General features: G+C 44.0%; 1 protein-coding gene and 1 long non-coding RNA gene across 3 annotated transcripts in view; one reads left to right on the forward strand and one right to left on the reverse strand.

Annotated features, from left to right (window-relative positions):
• The first annotated feature begins 2,360 nt into the window (after nucleotides 1-2,360).
• The window catches only part of FERMT1 (fermitin family member 1), a 36,542-nt gene continuing 25,583 nt past the window's right edge, over nucleotides 2,361-13,319 (forward strand). The window contains exons 1-6 of one of the 2 annotated variants that reach the window (XM_038571649.1): nucleotides 2,380-2,468; nucleotides 4,504-4,598; nucleotides 5,536-5,704; nucleotides 7,731-7,964; nucleotides 11,367-11,513; nucleotides 12,737-12,950. In XM_038571649.1, the coding sequence (XP_038427577.1) occupies nucleotides 4,563-4,598; nucleotides 5,536-5,704; nucleotides 7,731-7,964; nucleotides 11,367-11,513; nucleotides 12,737-12,950 (800 nt within the window). In that variant the 5' untranslated portion in view covers nucleotides 2,380-2,468; nucleotides 4,504-4,562. Of the gene's footprint in view, nucleotides 2,469-4,503; nucleotides 4,599-5,535; nucleotides 5,705-7,730; nucleotides 7,965-11,366; nucleotides 11,514-12,736; nucleotides 12,951-13,319 lie in introns of both variants that reach the window. The other variant, XM_038571651.1, reaches the window with a different exon arrangement.
• Nucleotides 5,490-13,319, reverse strand: part of LOC111092063 — a 40,443-nt gene continuing 32,613 nt past the window's right edge. Inside the window, exon 4 of the long non-coding RNA XR_005377637.1 lies at nucleotides 5,490-5,661. This is a non-coding gene — a long non-coding RNA (uncharacterized LOC111092063). The remainder of the gene's footprint in view (nucleotides 5,662-13,319) is intronic.

The following is a 13,319-nucleotide window of genomic DNA, read 5'->3' on the forward strand; positions in this document are numbered from 1 at the left end:
TCCACATCTCTTACCATCAGGAAAATACAAATCAAAACCATTTTATACCAGTGAGAATGGTGAAAATTAACAAGACAGGAAACAACAAATGTTAGGATGTGGAGAAAGGGGAACCCTCTTACACTGTTGGTGGTAATGCAAGCTGGTGCAGCCACTTTGGAAAACAGTGTGGAGGTTCCTCAAGAAGTTAAAAATAGAGCTACCCATGACCCAGCAATTGTACTACTGGGTCTTTACCCCAAGGACACAGATGCAGTGAAATGAAGGGGCACATGCACCCCAATGTCCATAGCAGCAATTTCCACAGCCAAACAGTGGAAGGACCCGAGATGTCCTTCCACAGATGCATGGATAAAGAAGATGTGGTAAAAATATAGATGTGATATATATATATACACACACACACATATACACACACATATGCACACACACACAAAATGGAATATTACTCAGCCATCAGAAAGGATGAATATCCACCATTTGCTTTGATGTGGATGGAACTAGAGGGTATTATGCTGAATGAAATATGTCAATCAGAGAAAGACAATTATATGGTTTCACTCGTATGTAGAATATAAGAAATAGTGCAAGGGATCGTAAGGGAAGGAGGGGAAACTAAGTGGGGAAAAATCAGAGAAGAAGACAAATCATGAGAGACTCCTAACTCTGGGAAACAAAGGATTGCTGAAGGGGAGGTAAGGGGGAGGACAGGGTAACTGGGGGACCCGCATCAAGGAGGGCACAGATGTGATGAGCACTAGGTGTTACACTATATGTTGGCAAGTTGGAATTCAAACTAAAAAAAAGAAAAAAATCCCACATTTGCTAACAACTATTTAACTGATCTTTTTAAAGGTTTTTTTTAACATAATCTCTCTACCCAATGTGGGGCTTGAACTTACAACCTTGAAATCAGTGTCAACTAACCTTTTTTTTTTTTTTAAGATTTTCTTTATTTATTCATGAGAGACGCACAGAGAGAGGCAGAGACATAGGCAGAGGGAGGAGCAGGCTCCCTGCAGGGAGCGGATGTAGAACTCCATCCCAGGAACCCAGGATCACCACCTGAGCCAAAGGCAGACAGACGCTCAACCACTGAACCACCCAGGCGTCCCAGTCAACTGACCTTTTAAAAAATGAATGTAAAATACTTTCAAAACCGTTATAACGGCTGAATATGTTAATGTTCAAGCAAAAAGAAGGATTCCACTTCTAAATTTGATTCCATTTTAAATTAAGTCATCACAAGCTTTACATACTTGGTGTAAAGGGCTAAAGCCTATATATTACACTGCATGAAATTCTGTCATGGGCTGAATGAAATCCCACCTGGAATGGTGATGGACATTCCATCTCTCCACCCATTTCACAGATGAGGAAACTATCATTGCCTTGACTGTTTCATTAAACTCCTGCATCCTTAGACCTCAGCCCCATGCCTGGCACGTAGTGAACACTCAACAGGTATGTGTAACATGAACCAAGGAAGCTTGGACAGGTTGTGCACATTGCCCAAAGTCACCCATCCTTCCAGGGTGCCCAGCTTTCTTTGGGAGCAAATCCAACCGGAGGGCCACCTGGGACACCAGCTGTGAGCCTGAGGTGAGCCACCGGATGCCGGCCTAGGCGTGGCCGTGCGTTGCCCGGGTCTTCAATGGGTGTAGCGTGGGGCGGGGGAGTTGACATCACCCTCTTACTCAGAGGTGAGCCGCTCTTGTTTCTTCCACCTGGCCGTCCCAGGTCCCCCGGGCTCTTTATTTTTTACCTTTTAGGATTTTATTTAATCATGAGAGACACGGGGAGAGGCAGAGACACGGGCAGAGGGAGAAGCGGGCTCCCCAGAAGGAGCCCGACGCGAGGCTGGATCCCGGACCTCGGGATGCCGCCCCGGGCCAAGGCCAAGGCCGATCTCGGCGCCGAGCCCCCCAGGCGTGTCCGCCCCCAGGCTCCTTAAAGGGGAGGCGGGAGTCTCCGGGCAGAGGCCCCCGCGCGGGGGTGACGGGCGTTCCCGCAGGGGAGGGCGCGAAGTGCCTCGGGGACCCCGGGCTCTGGAGGCGCCCGCAAGGGGCGGGGTGCCGGGGTCGCCGGAGGGGCGCGGGCGGAGCGCGCAGGTGGTCGCGCTCTCCCGGCCGCAGCCCTCGGGCCCCGCCGGTGCTCTCCGCGCTGCGGGGCGCTCCTCCTCCCCGGGGGCGAGCGAGACCCGGCAGGCCCGGGCCGGGCGAGCCTTCACCCCCCGCGGGGCGGAGACCGCGGCGGGCGGGGCGGGGGCGGGGCGGGGCGGGGCGGGGAGCCGGCGGCTTCCCTGCCGCGGCCGCGCGCAGCCCCGCGGGCCCAGCCGAGCGCCGTCGCCGCCGCGAGCTCGGACCCCGCACCCCGCTTCGCGCGCGCCGGGCCTGGGGCGCCTCTCGGCGGGGCTCCGGGGGCGCAGGCGTCCGGCGAGGCTGCGGGCCACGGGCGCGGGAGAGCAGGTGGGTGCCGGGGCTGGGGGGCGGGGGGCGGGGGGCGGGGGGCTGGAGCTCCCTGCGGCTTCCTTTGCGCAGCGCCCTGCACGTGAATAGCTGCTGAAATGCAAATAACGTCCCCGGCGTGTGGCCGCTTTCTCCGGCCTTACCTGTCTGGCCTTGCAAAATAGTCTCCAGTTAGCCTCCGGGGCTGCCCTTAGGGGTCAAGGACAGGTTTCGGTCCAACCCACCTCACTCCCTCTGGCCCCAGGACCCTGCAGAACTGGCCAGGGACAGGCGGGGCGGCCTTTGACAGACTCTCTGAACTCCAGGGGAAGCGTCAGGGGCCGTGTCCCTCCTCCTTCTGTCTGGCTGTCTGGCTGCCTGTCTCTCTGTCTGTCCTTTGTTGCATTTTCTGTAGGCCGGGAGGACAGGAGGAGGTGGACGGCTGGGCTTCCCCCAGGGAAGGCAGGTCGGCCGGTGCGCTTTGCTTTCTGTTCTGGTCTCCTTCGACGTGCTTTCCGGGTTGCAGTTCGCTGCTCCCCTCAACAAGTAACAGCTTGCTGCGAATGAGAAGTTCACTCAGAAATGAAGGTGCAGAAAGATAGGAGAGGAATGTGGGGAAACCAGGTTGTCTAATTTTAGCTTGAATTTCGCTGTAAGGGAGTCACTATATATTGCCTACATGAGAAGTGGGGGGTTTTTGGTTTCAGAGAAGTGTTTTGATTGCCCAAGTTAGGAAAAAACCAATGTCTGACCCAGGAAGGAGTCACTTTAAAGTACAAACTTTTTAAATAGCTACACCTCACAGCATAGCATTTTAGAAATTGTGAGGATCTTAAAGTCAGATCAGTTCAGTGCCACATTATGGGGTTATCTTTATTGCTTCCTCACTGGGAAAGATATTAGTAGAAATGCTAAGAGAGTTTAGCTCATGCGGTTTGAAGAGGTTTGTTTCAGATTGGTGTTGCAGTTTTATCAAGGACATGTCCCAATGTAATGGTGGAGAGTTTGGAGTTAGAAGGACCTGGATTTCTGTCTGGGCTCCACCATATAACTTGCTGCATGACTTCCAACAAGTTGCCTAACCTCTCAGCCTGAGTTTCCTCATTTCTAATGGGATTGCTGAGCCGAGGAAGGAGATAACACAAATTAGTGGTTCATATCCACAGCACCAGCTAAGTGTATAACATAACAAGATACTTGAGCCTGATGATGACAGTAAAGCGAGTGGGTAGGCCCCATATAGTCATTAAGTAGCATTCACTGCTCATGCAGGTCTCCAAGTGTGCCTCTGTGCTTGGGGAGGTGCAAGCATTACATCCTTCACACAAACACAAGGAGCTACTTCTGAACCTTGAATTTGATTTGAACAAATAAAGTCTGTCCTGAGCCCATTCAGATTTGCAGTGTATCTTTTTGTATATTTTGAGATTCTCTTATGCTTTCAAATGTGAGCAGTTTCAAATGCGCACAAAACTAGTATGACATTGGTGGTGTAATTATTGATTATTAAAAATAATGATCCTCAGGTGTCACCACAGTCCCTGGCTTAATATTGATTTGGGTAGATGGAAGGCAGGAACTGAGTTCTGAAGTCAATTTTTCACATGGCTGTTTAGACTCAAAAGTGTGAGCCATAGATCAGTGTTACCTGGAGCTTATTATACATGCAGGGTCTCCACCTCCACCGCAGACCTGCTGAGCAGAATCTGAGGTTAAGAAGATCCCCAAGGGACTCATGCACTTTCCATCAGAGAAGGCCCTTCTTAGGAGTTTGAGTGCACTGATGTTTCTCAAAAATAGGCCTTATGAAAACATGGATTTCTCATAAGCTGTCTTTACATAGTAAAGTGAAAAGGATGTGTTATTATCATTTAAATGGCCGATTTTTATTTTAAATATTAAAATAGGAGAGGTAGTATCATTTGCTTCCTTTTAAAAGTAACACCGAGCCATCATTTAAAGTTCTGCCAATTTTGGATTCCAGGGTTCCTGTTAATCCTTGAAACATTTCAGTTTTCATACTGCTTAGCTTGTTTTATTTTTGTTCCTCTGATAGGAGGAAAATTCTGGTTTTGAAGTTCTCACCCCATCTGTATCTTCAAGAGTGGGCTTTGTATGTCTGTCACTCCTATTTTAAATCTTTTGCCAGAGGTATGTCTGAAACCTTAAATGATGCACTTAATTTATCAACTTTGATATGATATAAAATGATAGCTCAAGTAAGTCAAATACGTGACAATAATTATTAATGCCCTATATCTTCATATGTAAAACTACATATTATATGACTGAAATAGAAAACTATTTTGCAAAAAAAAAAAAAAAAAAAAAAAAAAAAGAAAACTATTTTGCTATACTTCCATTGTTTGAATTTTCATATCAGATGTCATCAATATTTATGGAAGGAATATAATAAAATAGAGGAAGATATTAATGGCATCCTTTTCCAAAGTAAACTTTATCAAGGCATAATTTGCATATAACAAAGGCATCAAACTATACCTTTAAAATCTGTGCATCTTTGTGGTAAGCACAGCATAACATATAGAGTTGTTGCATCATTATATTGTACACCTGAAGCTAATGTCACATTGTGTGTCAACTACACTCAAAGAAGAATCTCTGCAGGGGTACCCGGATGGCTCAGTCGGTTGAGTGCCTGACTCGATTTCAGTTCAGGTCTTGATCTCAGGGTTATGAGTTCAAGCCCCCAACATGGAGCCTACTTCTTAAAAAATCTATGCATTTTGTTATACACAAATTACACTTCAGTGAAGTTGATGTTTTTTAAGATACCAAGGATTGCCATGATTTGTTACCTGCTGTCACAATAGTAGTTCAGAGAAAGCCAAGAGAAGTAGACAGACACAAAGCAAAGATTGAGGCATTGATTGGGCAGCCACAGAAAATCAATAGGCCAGTGCTCCTGGGGGGAATGGAAAGATAAAGTCACGTTAATTTGGAAGGCCTGAGACCATTTCTATAGGACTTTTTGTCTTTAAAGTTAGGATGTTAAATTTAATATCTACTGACAAGCTCCAGTTTCCTTCTCACATTCTAATCTGTGTCTGCTTTTTTTGTGTGGCAGATACCCGCCTTTGCCACGATGCTCTCATCCAGCGACTTTGTATCTGCTTCTTGGGAGCTCATTGTCAGAGTTGACGATCCAAATGAGGAGGAGCAGAAAGATGTCACGCTGAGAGTGTCCGGAGACCTGCATGTTGGGGGAGTGATGCTCAAGTTAGTAGAACAGATCAGTAAGTTACTGTTTATTTATGGTTTCCCTATGTTTAAAAACCTCTCTATCGCTAACAGTAAATGGCTGATCCAGATTGTCTGACCATCTAAGTTGTTCTGCTTATGATTCTTGTAATAGCTCAGAGAGTAAGCCCCCTCCCACAGGAGAAAGAAAAATAGAGGATCCTGCAGAAGCCATAAACTGAACCCCGCCTCCCAACCACTCTTGTAAAAACTTGAGTCTTTGGTGACAAACTAAAGCTCCCCAGTGGGTATAAAACCATGTTTCGACAGCCCTATCCCCCTGGTGACATCTAAGGTGACTTCAGGTGGCACGGCCTTCGATTGCTGTGTCAATTCTCTTGTTAATGTTTGATTTTTCAGTGATAAAGTCAGTTCAGTGCTAATGGGTCTTTTACCATATATCCACTATGCACTACTCTCTCGGTATAAAGAAAGAAAGAGAAGTCTTAAGGGTCAGAGTCTTTACATCAGGAATCAACGTGATTAACCTGGAACTTAGTAGTGTTCTATTTTCTCTGATTTGTTTTATCTTCTATCTCAGGTTGTCCAGATGTTGACTTTTCATTTACACTAATGAGATAGAGATTTTTTAAGTAAGTCTTCACTGAAGTATAATATGTATGCAGAAAAGTGTACTTATCATAAGTGTCCCAATCAACAAATTTTCAAAGTCATGTAACTTCCACTCAGATCAAGAAATAGAATATTACTGGGATGCCTGGGTGGCTCAGAGCGTCTGCCTTTGGCTCAGGGCATGATCCTGGGGTCCTGGGATCGAGTCCCACATCAGACTCCTCGCAGGGAGCCTGCTCCTCCCTCTGCCTATGTCTCTGTCTCTCTCTGTGGTCTCTCAGTGAATGAATAAACAAAATCTTAACAAAAAAAAGAAAAGAAATAGAATATTACTGACTCCCCCACCCAAGTATCATTTCTGACCCCTCCCAGTCACTGCCCCACCAAGGGAAACCATTATCCTAAATTCTAACACCACAGGAATAATTTTATTTGTTTTTAAACTGATATAGGTGGACTCGTGTAGGATATACTCTTAATGCATCTGCTTTCTTTCACTTAACATTATGTCTGTGAGATTTACCCATATTGTTGCATAAAGTTTTGGCTCATTTACTTTCATTTGCTGTGTGATATTCTATCATATGATTATGCCACAATTTACCCATTTACCTATTGATGGGCATTTGGGTTGTTTCCATTTTCAGGCTCCTACAGATAGGGCTGCTATACTGCATGTCTTTGGTGAGTATATAGAGGCATTGCTGTTGGGGTATAGCTCAGAGAGGAATGACTGTGTAATAGGACTTTCTAAAATAGTTACAGCATTTATACTTCTAACAGCATTGAAAGAAAGGTTTTCTGACATAAAGTGAGAAAAAGAGAAACTTTTTTTTTTTTTTTACAAAACAAATAAAAGATTGAATATTGGTTCCAACATTGACAAAAGGAAAAGATTCAACTTCAATGTCAGCATTGAAGGAGAGAAAAGAATTGATGCTGACATCAAGAGAGAGAAAATATTCAGCTTATCTCGGTGTAGACACTTTGGAAACTGGGAATCGGGTGGTACTGGGATAAAAGAGCTGGACATTATAGAGAGGGGGAAGTGTCAACTTTAAAGTCCTTCTGTGCACACCTTGGGAGTTACTGATAGTCCTTTGTGATCCAACGTGGAAGGATTTGTTTCTAGTGGAGAAATAATCTTGATTAAAGTCAAATGCCCCTGGCTTTCCTAGAAAGGACCATGGCACTAAAGGGCCTTAGGGAAAAGAACTCAGGCTACTTTAACAAGAACAAAATGTGTTTGTGTCTGTTTCTTTCACTGTATTTAAATACAGTCATGATAAGGAAGGTTCAGCCTCTGTTTTCTACCTGCCCCACCTTAGAGAGCCCACTGTCAAAGGAGACAGGGAGCCGAAGACCATTTGTGTTTCAGCTCTCACACACAATGGAATGGACCCTAGAGTTCTCTCTTGTTTCACTTCATCGTATTTTCCACTTTTGCAGAAATATCCCAAGACTGGTCAGACTTTGCCCTTTGGTGGGAACAGAAACATTGCTGGCTTCTGAAAACGCACTGGACTCTGGACAAATATGGAGTCCAGGCAGATGCAAAGCTTCTCTTCACCCCTCAGCACAAAATACTTCGCCTCCGCCTGCCGAATGTGAAGACAGTGCGATTGCGAGTCAGCTTCTCCGCTGTGGTTTTTAAAGCTGTCAGTGATATCTGCAAAATCCTGAGTGAGTACCCTGGAGAGGCCCCATGCCCTTTGGACTGTTAGTAAGGGAGGACAGGAAAATTATATGTGCTTTCTGCCTACAGGCGGTTGGTTTTACAGGACACTTATCTTACCCTAGTAAGCATACTTTTCAAGCCCAGTTCTGGGGACTTCAGCCATGTAAGTAGAGTTAAACCAAATGGAACATCATTGGAGTAAATCAGATTCATTTCCCCAGAGCTTAACACTATTTTTTAAGCTTATTTATTTATTTATTCATGAGAGACACAGAGAGAGGCAGAGACATAGGCAGAGGGAGAAGCAGGCTCCCTGTGGCGAGCTGGATGCGGAGCTCCATCCCAGGACCACAGGATCACGACCTGAGCCAAAGGCAGGTGCTCAACCACTGAGCCACCCAGGTGCCCCAGCTTAACACTATTTCAAAACAGATCTGTAGACAGAAAAAACAAACTCATTAAGACTTCCCCCCCAAAAAAAATCATTCCTCTAAGCCATACTAATATCATTATATTTAAGACAAATAAGAAGTTCTATTAAATCGTCATCACCATAGAGCTGATGTATCTTTATTGTTTTTGAGATAATGGTGTTGCAATGTCTTAATTGCTTTACAAACACTTCACTACAGTAAATACCGTATCCACAAAAATTATTTGAGGAGTTTATTTTAAGCAGGAAGGAACACTTAATTAGGGATTGAAAACTAATTCTTACGATTTTAACAATCATTAAGGACAACACTGCCCAAACCATTTATCTGGGGAACCTCTATAATGGAAGTGAACGCTGTGTCATGAAGGTTTTCTTGTTTTATATTCTTTGAAAGTGTGTAGGCACATTCTCTGGCTCCAAGACAAAGATTTGGCATTTGAATACAGTATTTACAACATACGAGTGAGTAATCTGTCTTCCCCATTAAACTATCAACTCTTCATTCATTCTTCCAACAAATATATATTGATTATGTAGCCATTGTGGCAAGTGCTAGGGATTGGTTAGCAATAAAAATAGTCCCAAACCCCTTCCCTTCTTGAGCTTACATTCTAGGATGCAGAGACAGAAAATAAACAATGAATGTAAAAATAATTTAAAAGTAAGAAAAATAAGATATTAAAAGGAGATATTTGGCAGAGGAAAAGAAAAGTAAAGCTCTAATAGTATACGCAGGATTAGGAGTTCCAGTGTTGGGCAATGGAGACTGTGATGGCATGAAATAGGGTGAAGGCAGAAACCATTAATTGAGCATGCCCGTGTTCCTAACAATGCCTGGCACACATTCACTGCTCATTAATTGTTAAGTGAACAAATGAATGGAACCTGCTGTTACAGAGCTCACCACCCCAGTGCCCCTCAACCTGGCATTGCTAGTCATTGTTTTGTTTTTTTTTACATCTATTCAACGGAAGCTAAATCAAATTTAGCAATATGATGGATTTTCTTAAAAAGAGAAGACAAGACACAAATCTTGGGCTTGGAGATGCAGGTTTGGTTTGGTTTTGTTGTTTTGTTTCTAATGCTCCTGCTGGAAATTCTGATTCATGTCGTGGTCTCATACATAAATTATACATTTGGAATGGGCACAGGTGTGTACTGCAACCTGACAATTGAGCATCCTTGGTTACAGGGGAAGAGGATGGAGCTAAACTGCTAGCCTCAGCCTCAGCACTAAGCAGTATTTAAACTGAAAAATGGCAGCACCTATGGAATCAGTACATTTGCCTCCAGGAAAGCTGCTTTCAGACTAACATCCACATTTCCTTGGCTTTTACTTGGAATCATAAAGCAGCCCAGTGTGGTTAATGGTTACCAGGAATTCTGATTGGCAATGGCAGTTATAAACATATCTGATGAATGGGAAAAATGGGAATTATCTTGGGTTTGAGTGCTCCAGAGGCAGGCCCTGAGACAAGAATTCAAGCACAGGGACACCCAGTGGCTCAGTGGTTGAGCGTCTGCCTTTGGTTTGGCTCAGGGCGTGATCCCAGGATCCTGGGATTGAGTCCCGCATCAGGGTCCCCGCAGGGAGCCTGCTTCTCCCTCTGCCTGTGTCTCTGCCCCTTTCTGTGTGTCTCTCATGAATAAATAAAATCTTTTAAAAAAAAAAAAAAAGAATTCAAGTACAAACATTTATTTTGGGGTGTGGAGGTGATTCCAGAAAACACTGGTTGGGGGTGAGGAAGTAAGACTGGAAAGACAAGGCCACCAATAAGAGAGTATCACCAATCCAGTTGCATTTGGGGCAGTCGGGGGCCTCTGGGAGATGATGTAAACATGCTTCAGAGCTCTCCCTGCCAGGGGGTGAGGGAGCAGGAGTCTTGTCAGTCATGGAGGGCTGCTCTTGGGAAATGTTAATTCTCTGAACTTGTTTCGCCTGTTACATGAACATTTGGGTAGTGCAGACTGTGGCATCCAGAGCAAGCCCTCGGTCAGAAAGACACTTGTCCTAGCTGCCTCTAGAAGTCGGATCAGGGTACACTGAAGTGGTGAGGGCCAAGAAGAGATGGGCAGGGCACCAGTGCTGTCTGCCACAGGGATGAAATTAGCAATTGGGCACAGTATAAGAGACAGGTCTCAGGAACTATGATCTATAAAGAAAAAGGTGGGGTTCTTCATTGTTATTAAAAAAAAAAAACTAAAAAAGAAAAAGAGGGAAAAACTGGTAGTAAGTAGATGACTAGGAACAGCAAGTACTGGTAGTTGTTGAAGCTGGGTGATGAAAACATGAGGGGGCCATTCTCTTTGCTTTGGGTATCTTTGAAATATTTTCATGATAAATTAAAAAAACAACTAGAAATTTTATTGGACTAAAGCTTTCTCCACTCTTTGACACACCCACTGCCCCCCCCCCCCCCCCCACACACACACACACACAACCGTTTTAGGAGTCTCTGGTCTGTTTCTTTTTCTTCTATTTCTTTTTTTTTTTTTTTAAGATTTTTAAATTTTATTTATTCATGAGAGAAACAGAGACAGAGGCAGAGATATAGGGCAGAGGGAGAAGCAGACTCCTTGCAGGGAGCCTGATGCAGGACTTGATCCCAGGATCCCAGGATCATGACCTGAGGCGAAGGCAGACACTCAACCACTGAGCCACCCAAACATCCCTCCCCTTTTATTTCTACCAAAGGGATGTAATCTAGTAACATTTACTTCTCAGGAATTTCCTGAGCAATCATTTCAGATGCCTAGCATGACTCTTGAGTCTTAGATGTAATTTACTTTTTACTTTTTTTTTTAAGTTTTATTTTATTTATTTTTAGTAATCTCTTTGCCCAACGTGGGACTTAAACTCACAACCCTGAGGTCAAGAGTCACATGCCCCTCCAACTGAGCTAGCCAGGCACTCCCTCTTTTTTACTTTTTGATAGGTTTTCATTCTTCTTTATATTTATTTGTTTGTTAGATATTAGAAGATCAGAAGAACTTTCCTTGTTAAAGCCTTCTGGTGACTATTTTAAAAAGAAGAAAAAAAAAGACAAAAGTAACAAGGAGCCCATAATTGAAGATATTTTAAACCTGGAGTGTTCTCCAACGACTGTAGGTCCACCAGGTATGATTCATGACAGATGTTTTATTGTTGTGTTTCATTCTTGAATCCAAGGATTTTTTAAATCCCAAGAAATCTCCCTCCCCTCTATTCCTCTTTCCCTCATCTCCCTTTTCTTCCCCTCCCCACGCCCCCAAACAAAAAAAGACTAAAATTGCAGGATTTCTGTGATGAAGAAAGGATATGCAATTAATTTTAGAACTCACAGAATTTTTTAAATTAGGTTTGTTTTGTAGCTCATTATTTTTTTTAAGTAGGCTTCATGCCAAGCGTGGGGCTTGAACTCATGACCCTGAGATCAAGAGTCACAGACTCTACTGACTGTATACCTCATTGTTTTAACCTTGTATATTATATTCTGATGAATGCAAAACTTTAGGGAAATTTGCCGTGAATTTGGGAGGAAAAGAAATTAGTTGGATCTCTTCTTGATTCTATCTTCAGGTGACTCTTTCCTGAATTCAATTTTATTTTGCATTGGGCATGTAATGAGAGGGCAGGTAAAAATTCTGGAAAGACGTAATCCTTGTCTTTTTATACAAAAGCAAATCAATCCCTAGCTTGCTTGCAGCAAGAGTCTTCTTGCATAGTATATTCCAATGCAAAGAATAAAGGGCACTTTTCCCATTTTCCTTACACAGACTGCATGGTGTATAAACTCCCAACTATCTGGGTTCTTAAAATTGGCAAGTACTGTTATTTGTTGAAAGGATTTGCCCAAAAATATAGTCTGTACCTACACTCTTGGGAGATCCTCTGTTCTCTGATGGTGCCAAAACTCACAGCTGAAACAGATTTTTGAATTATTTTTTAAAGGTTTTATTTATTTATTCATGAGAGAGGCAGAGACAGAGGCAGAGGGAGGAGCAGGCTCCTCACAGGCAGCCCGATGTGGGACTTGATCCCGGAACTGAGGGATCACGACCTGAGCCAAAGGCAGACACTCAACTGCTGAGCCACCCAGGCATCCCAAATTTTTGAATTATTGACAAGGAGATGGTCCCCAACGTTTGTCTGGGTTGGTTTTTATAAGCTTTTACAGCCTGTAAGTTCTCTGCCCTTCCATGAGTCCTCTCCCATCAGCCATAACTCATCTCCTTAGTTGAAATGGTACACAAATTCAAATTCAAAATCCATTTTAGTATGGCAATGTTAGTCCTTATTTTTCCAAAGATTCCTCGCCTTGAACCTCATCTCATTGTGTATGCTTCCCTTCGCCTTTGCAGTAAGTCCTGGCTTATACAGTAAAACCATGACTCCCACATATGACCCCATCAGTGGAACGCCAGCATCATCCACCATGACTTGGTTCAGTGACAGCCCTTTGACAGAACAAAACTGCAGCATCCTGGCATTCAGCCAACCCCCGCAGTCACCAGAAGCACTGGCTGATATGTACCAGCCTCGGTCACTGGTTGACAAAGCCAAGCTTAACGCAGGGTAAGGACGGGGCTCCACTTTGCTTCTCTGTGTTCACAGCATCTGTGAAGTGATGTTGATACAGTAAGAAGATGCCACAGAAGTTGGGGAGAGGGGGTTATTTAATTTTTAAGTTAGCACGCCTGGGGATTGTACACGATTAGCAAAAGTCAACGCCGCTTTTAGCTATAGAAGGGGAAACTGCCGCCTTTGGTCATTGCCATACATTTAAGGTGTGACATTTGTGTTCAGGTAACTCAATGGATTGTCGTATGTGAATACAAATTCTTTGTCCCTATCTATGTGCAAAGTGCATTTGGTGGGATGGAGATCAGTTATAAGTGGCAGCGGGGAGATCCAGGTGGCTCACCGGGCCAACATCCCCCAAGG

Source organism: Canis lupus, chromosome 24 (genome assembly GCF_011100685.1).
Source record: "Canis lupus familiaris isolate Mischka breed German Shepherd chromosome 24, alternate assembly UU_Cfam_GSD_1.0, whole genome shotgun sequence".
Taxonomy (NCBI): Eukaryota; Metazoa; Chordata; class Mammalia; order Carnivora; family Canidae; genus Canis; species Canis lupus.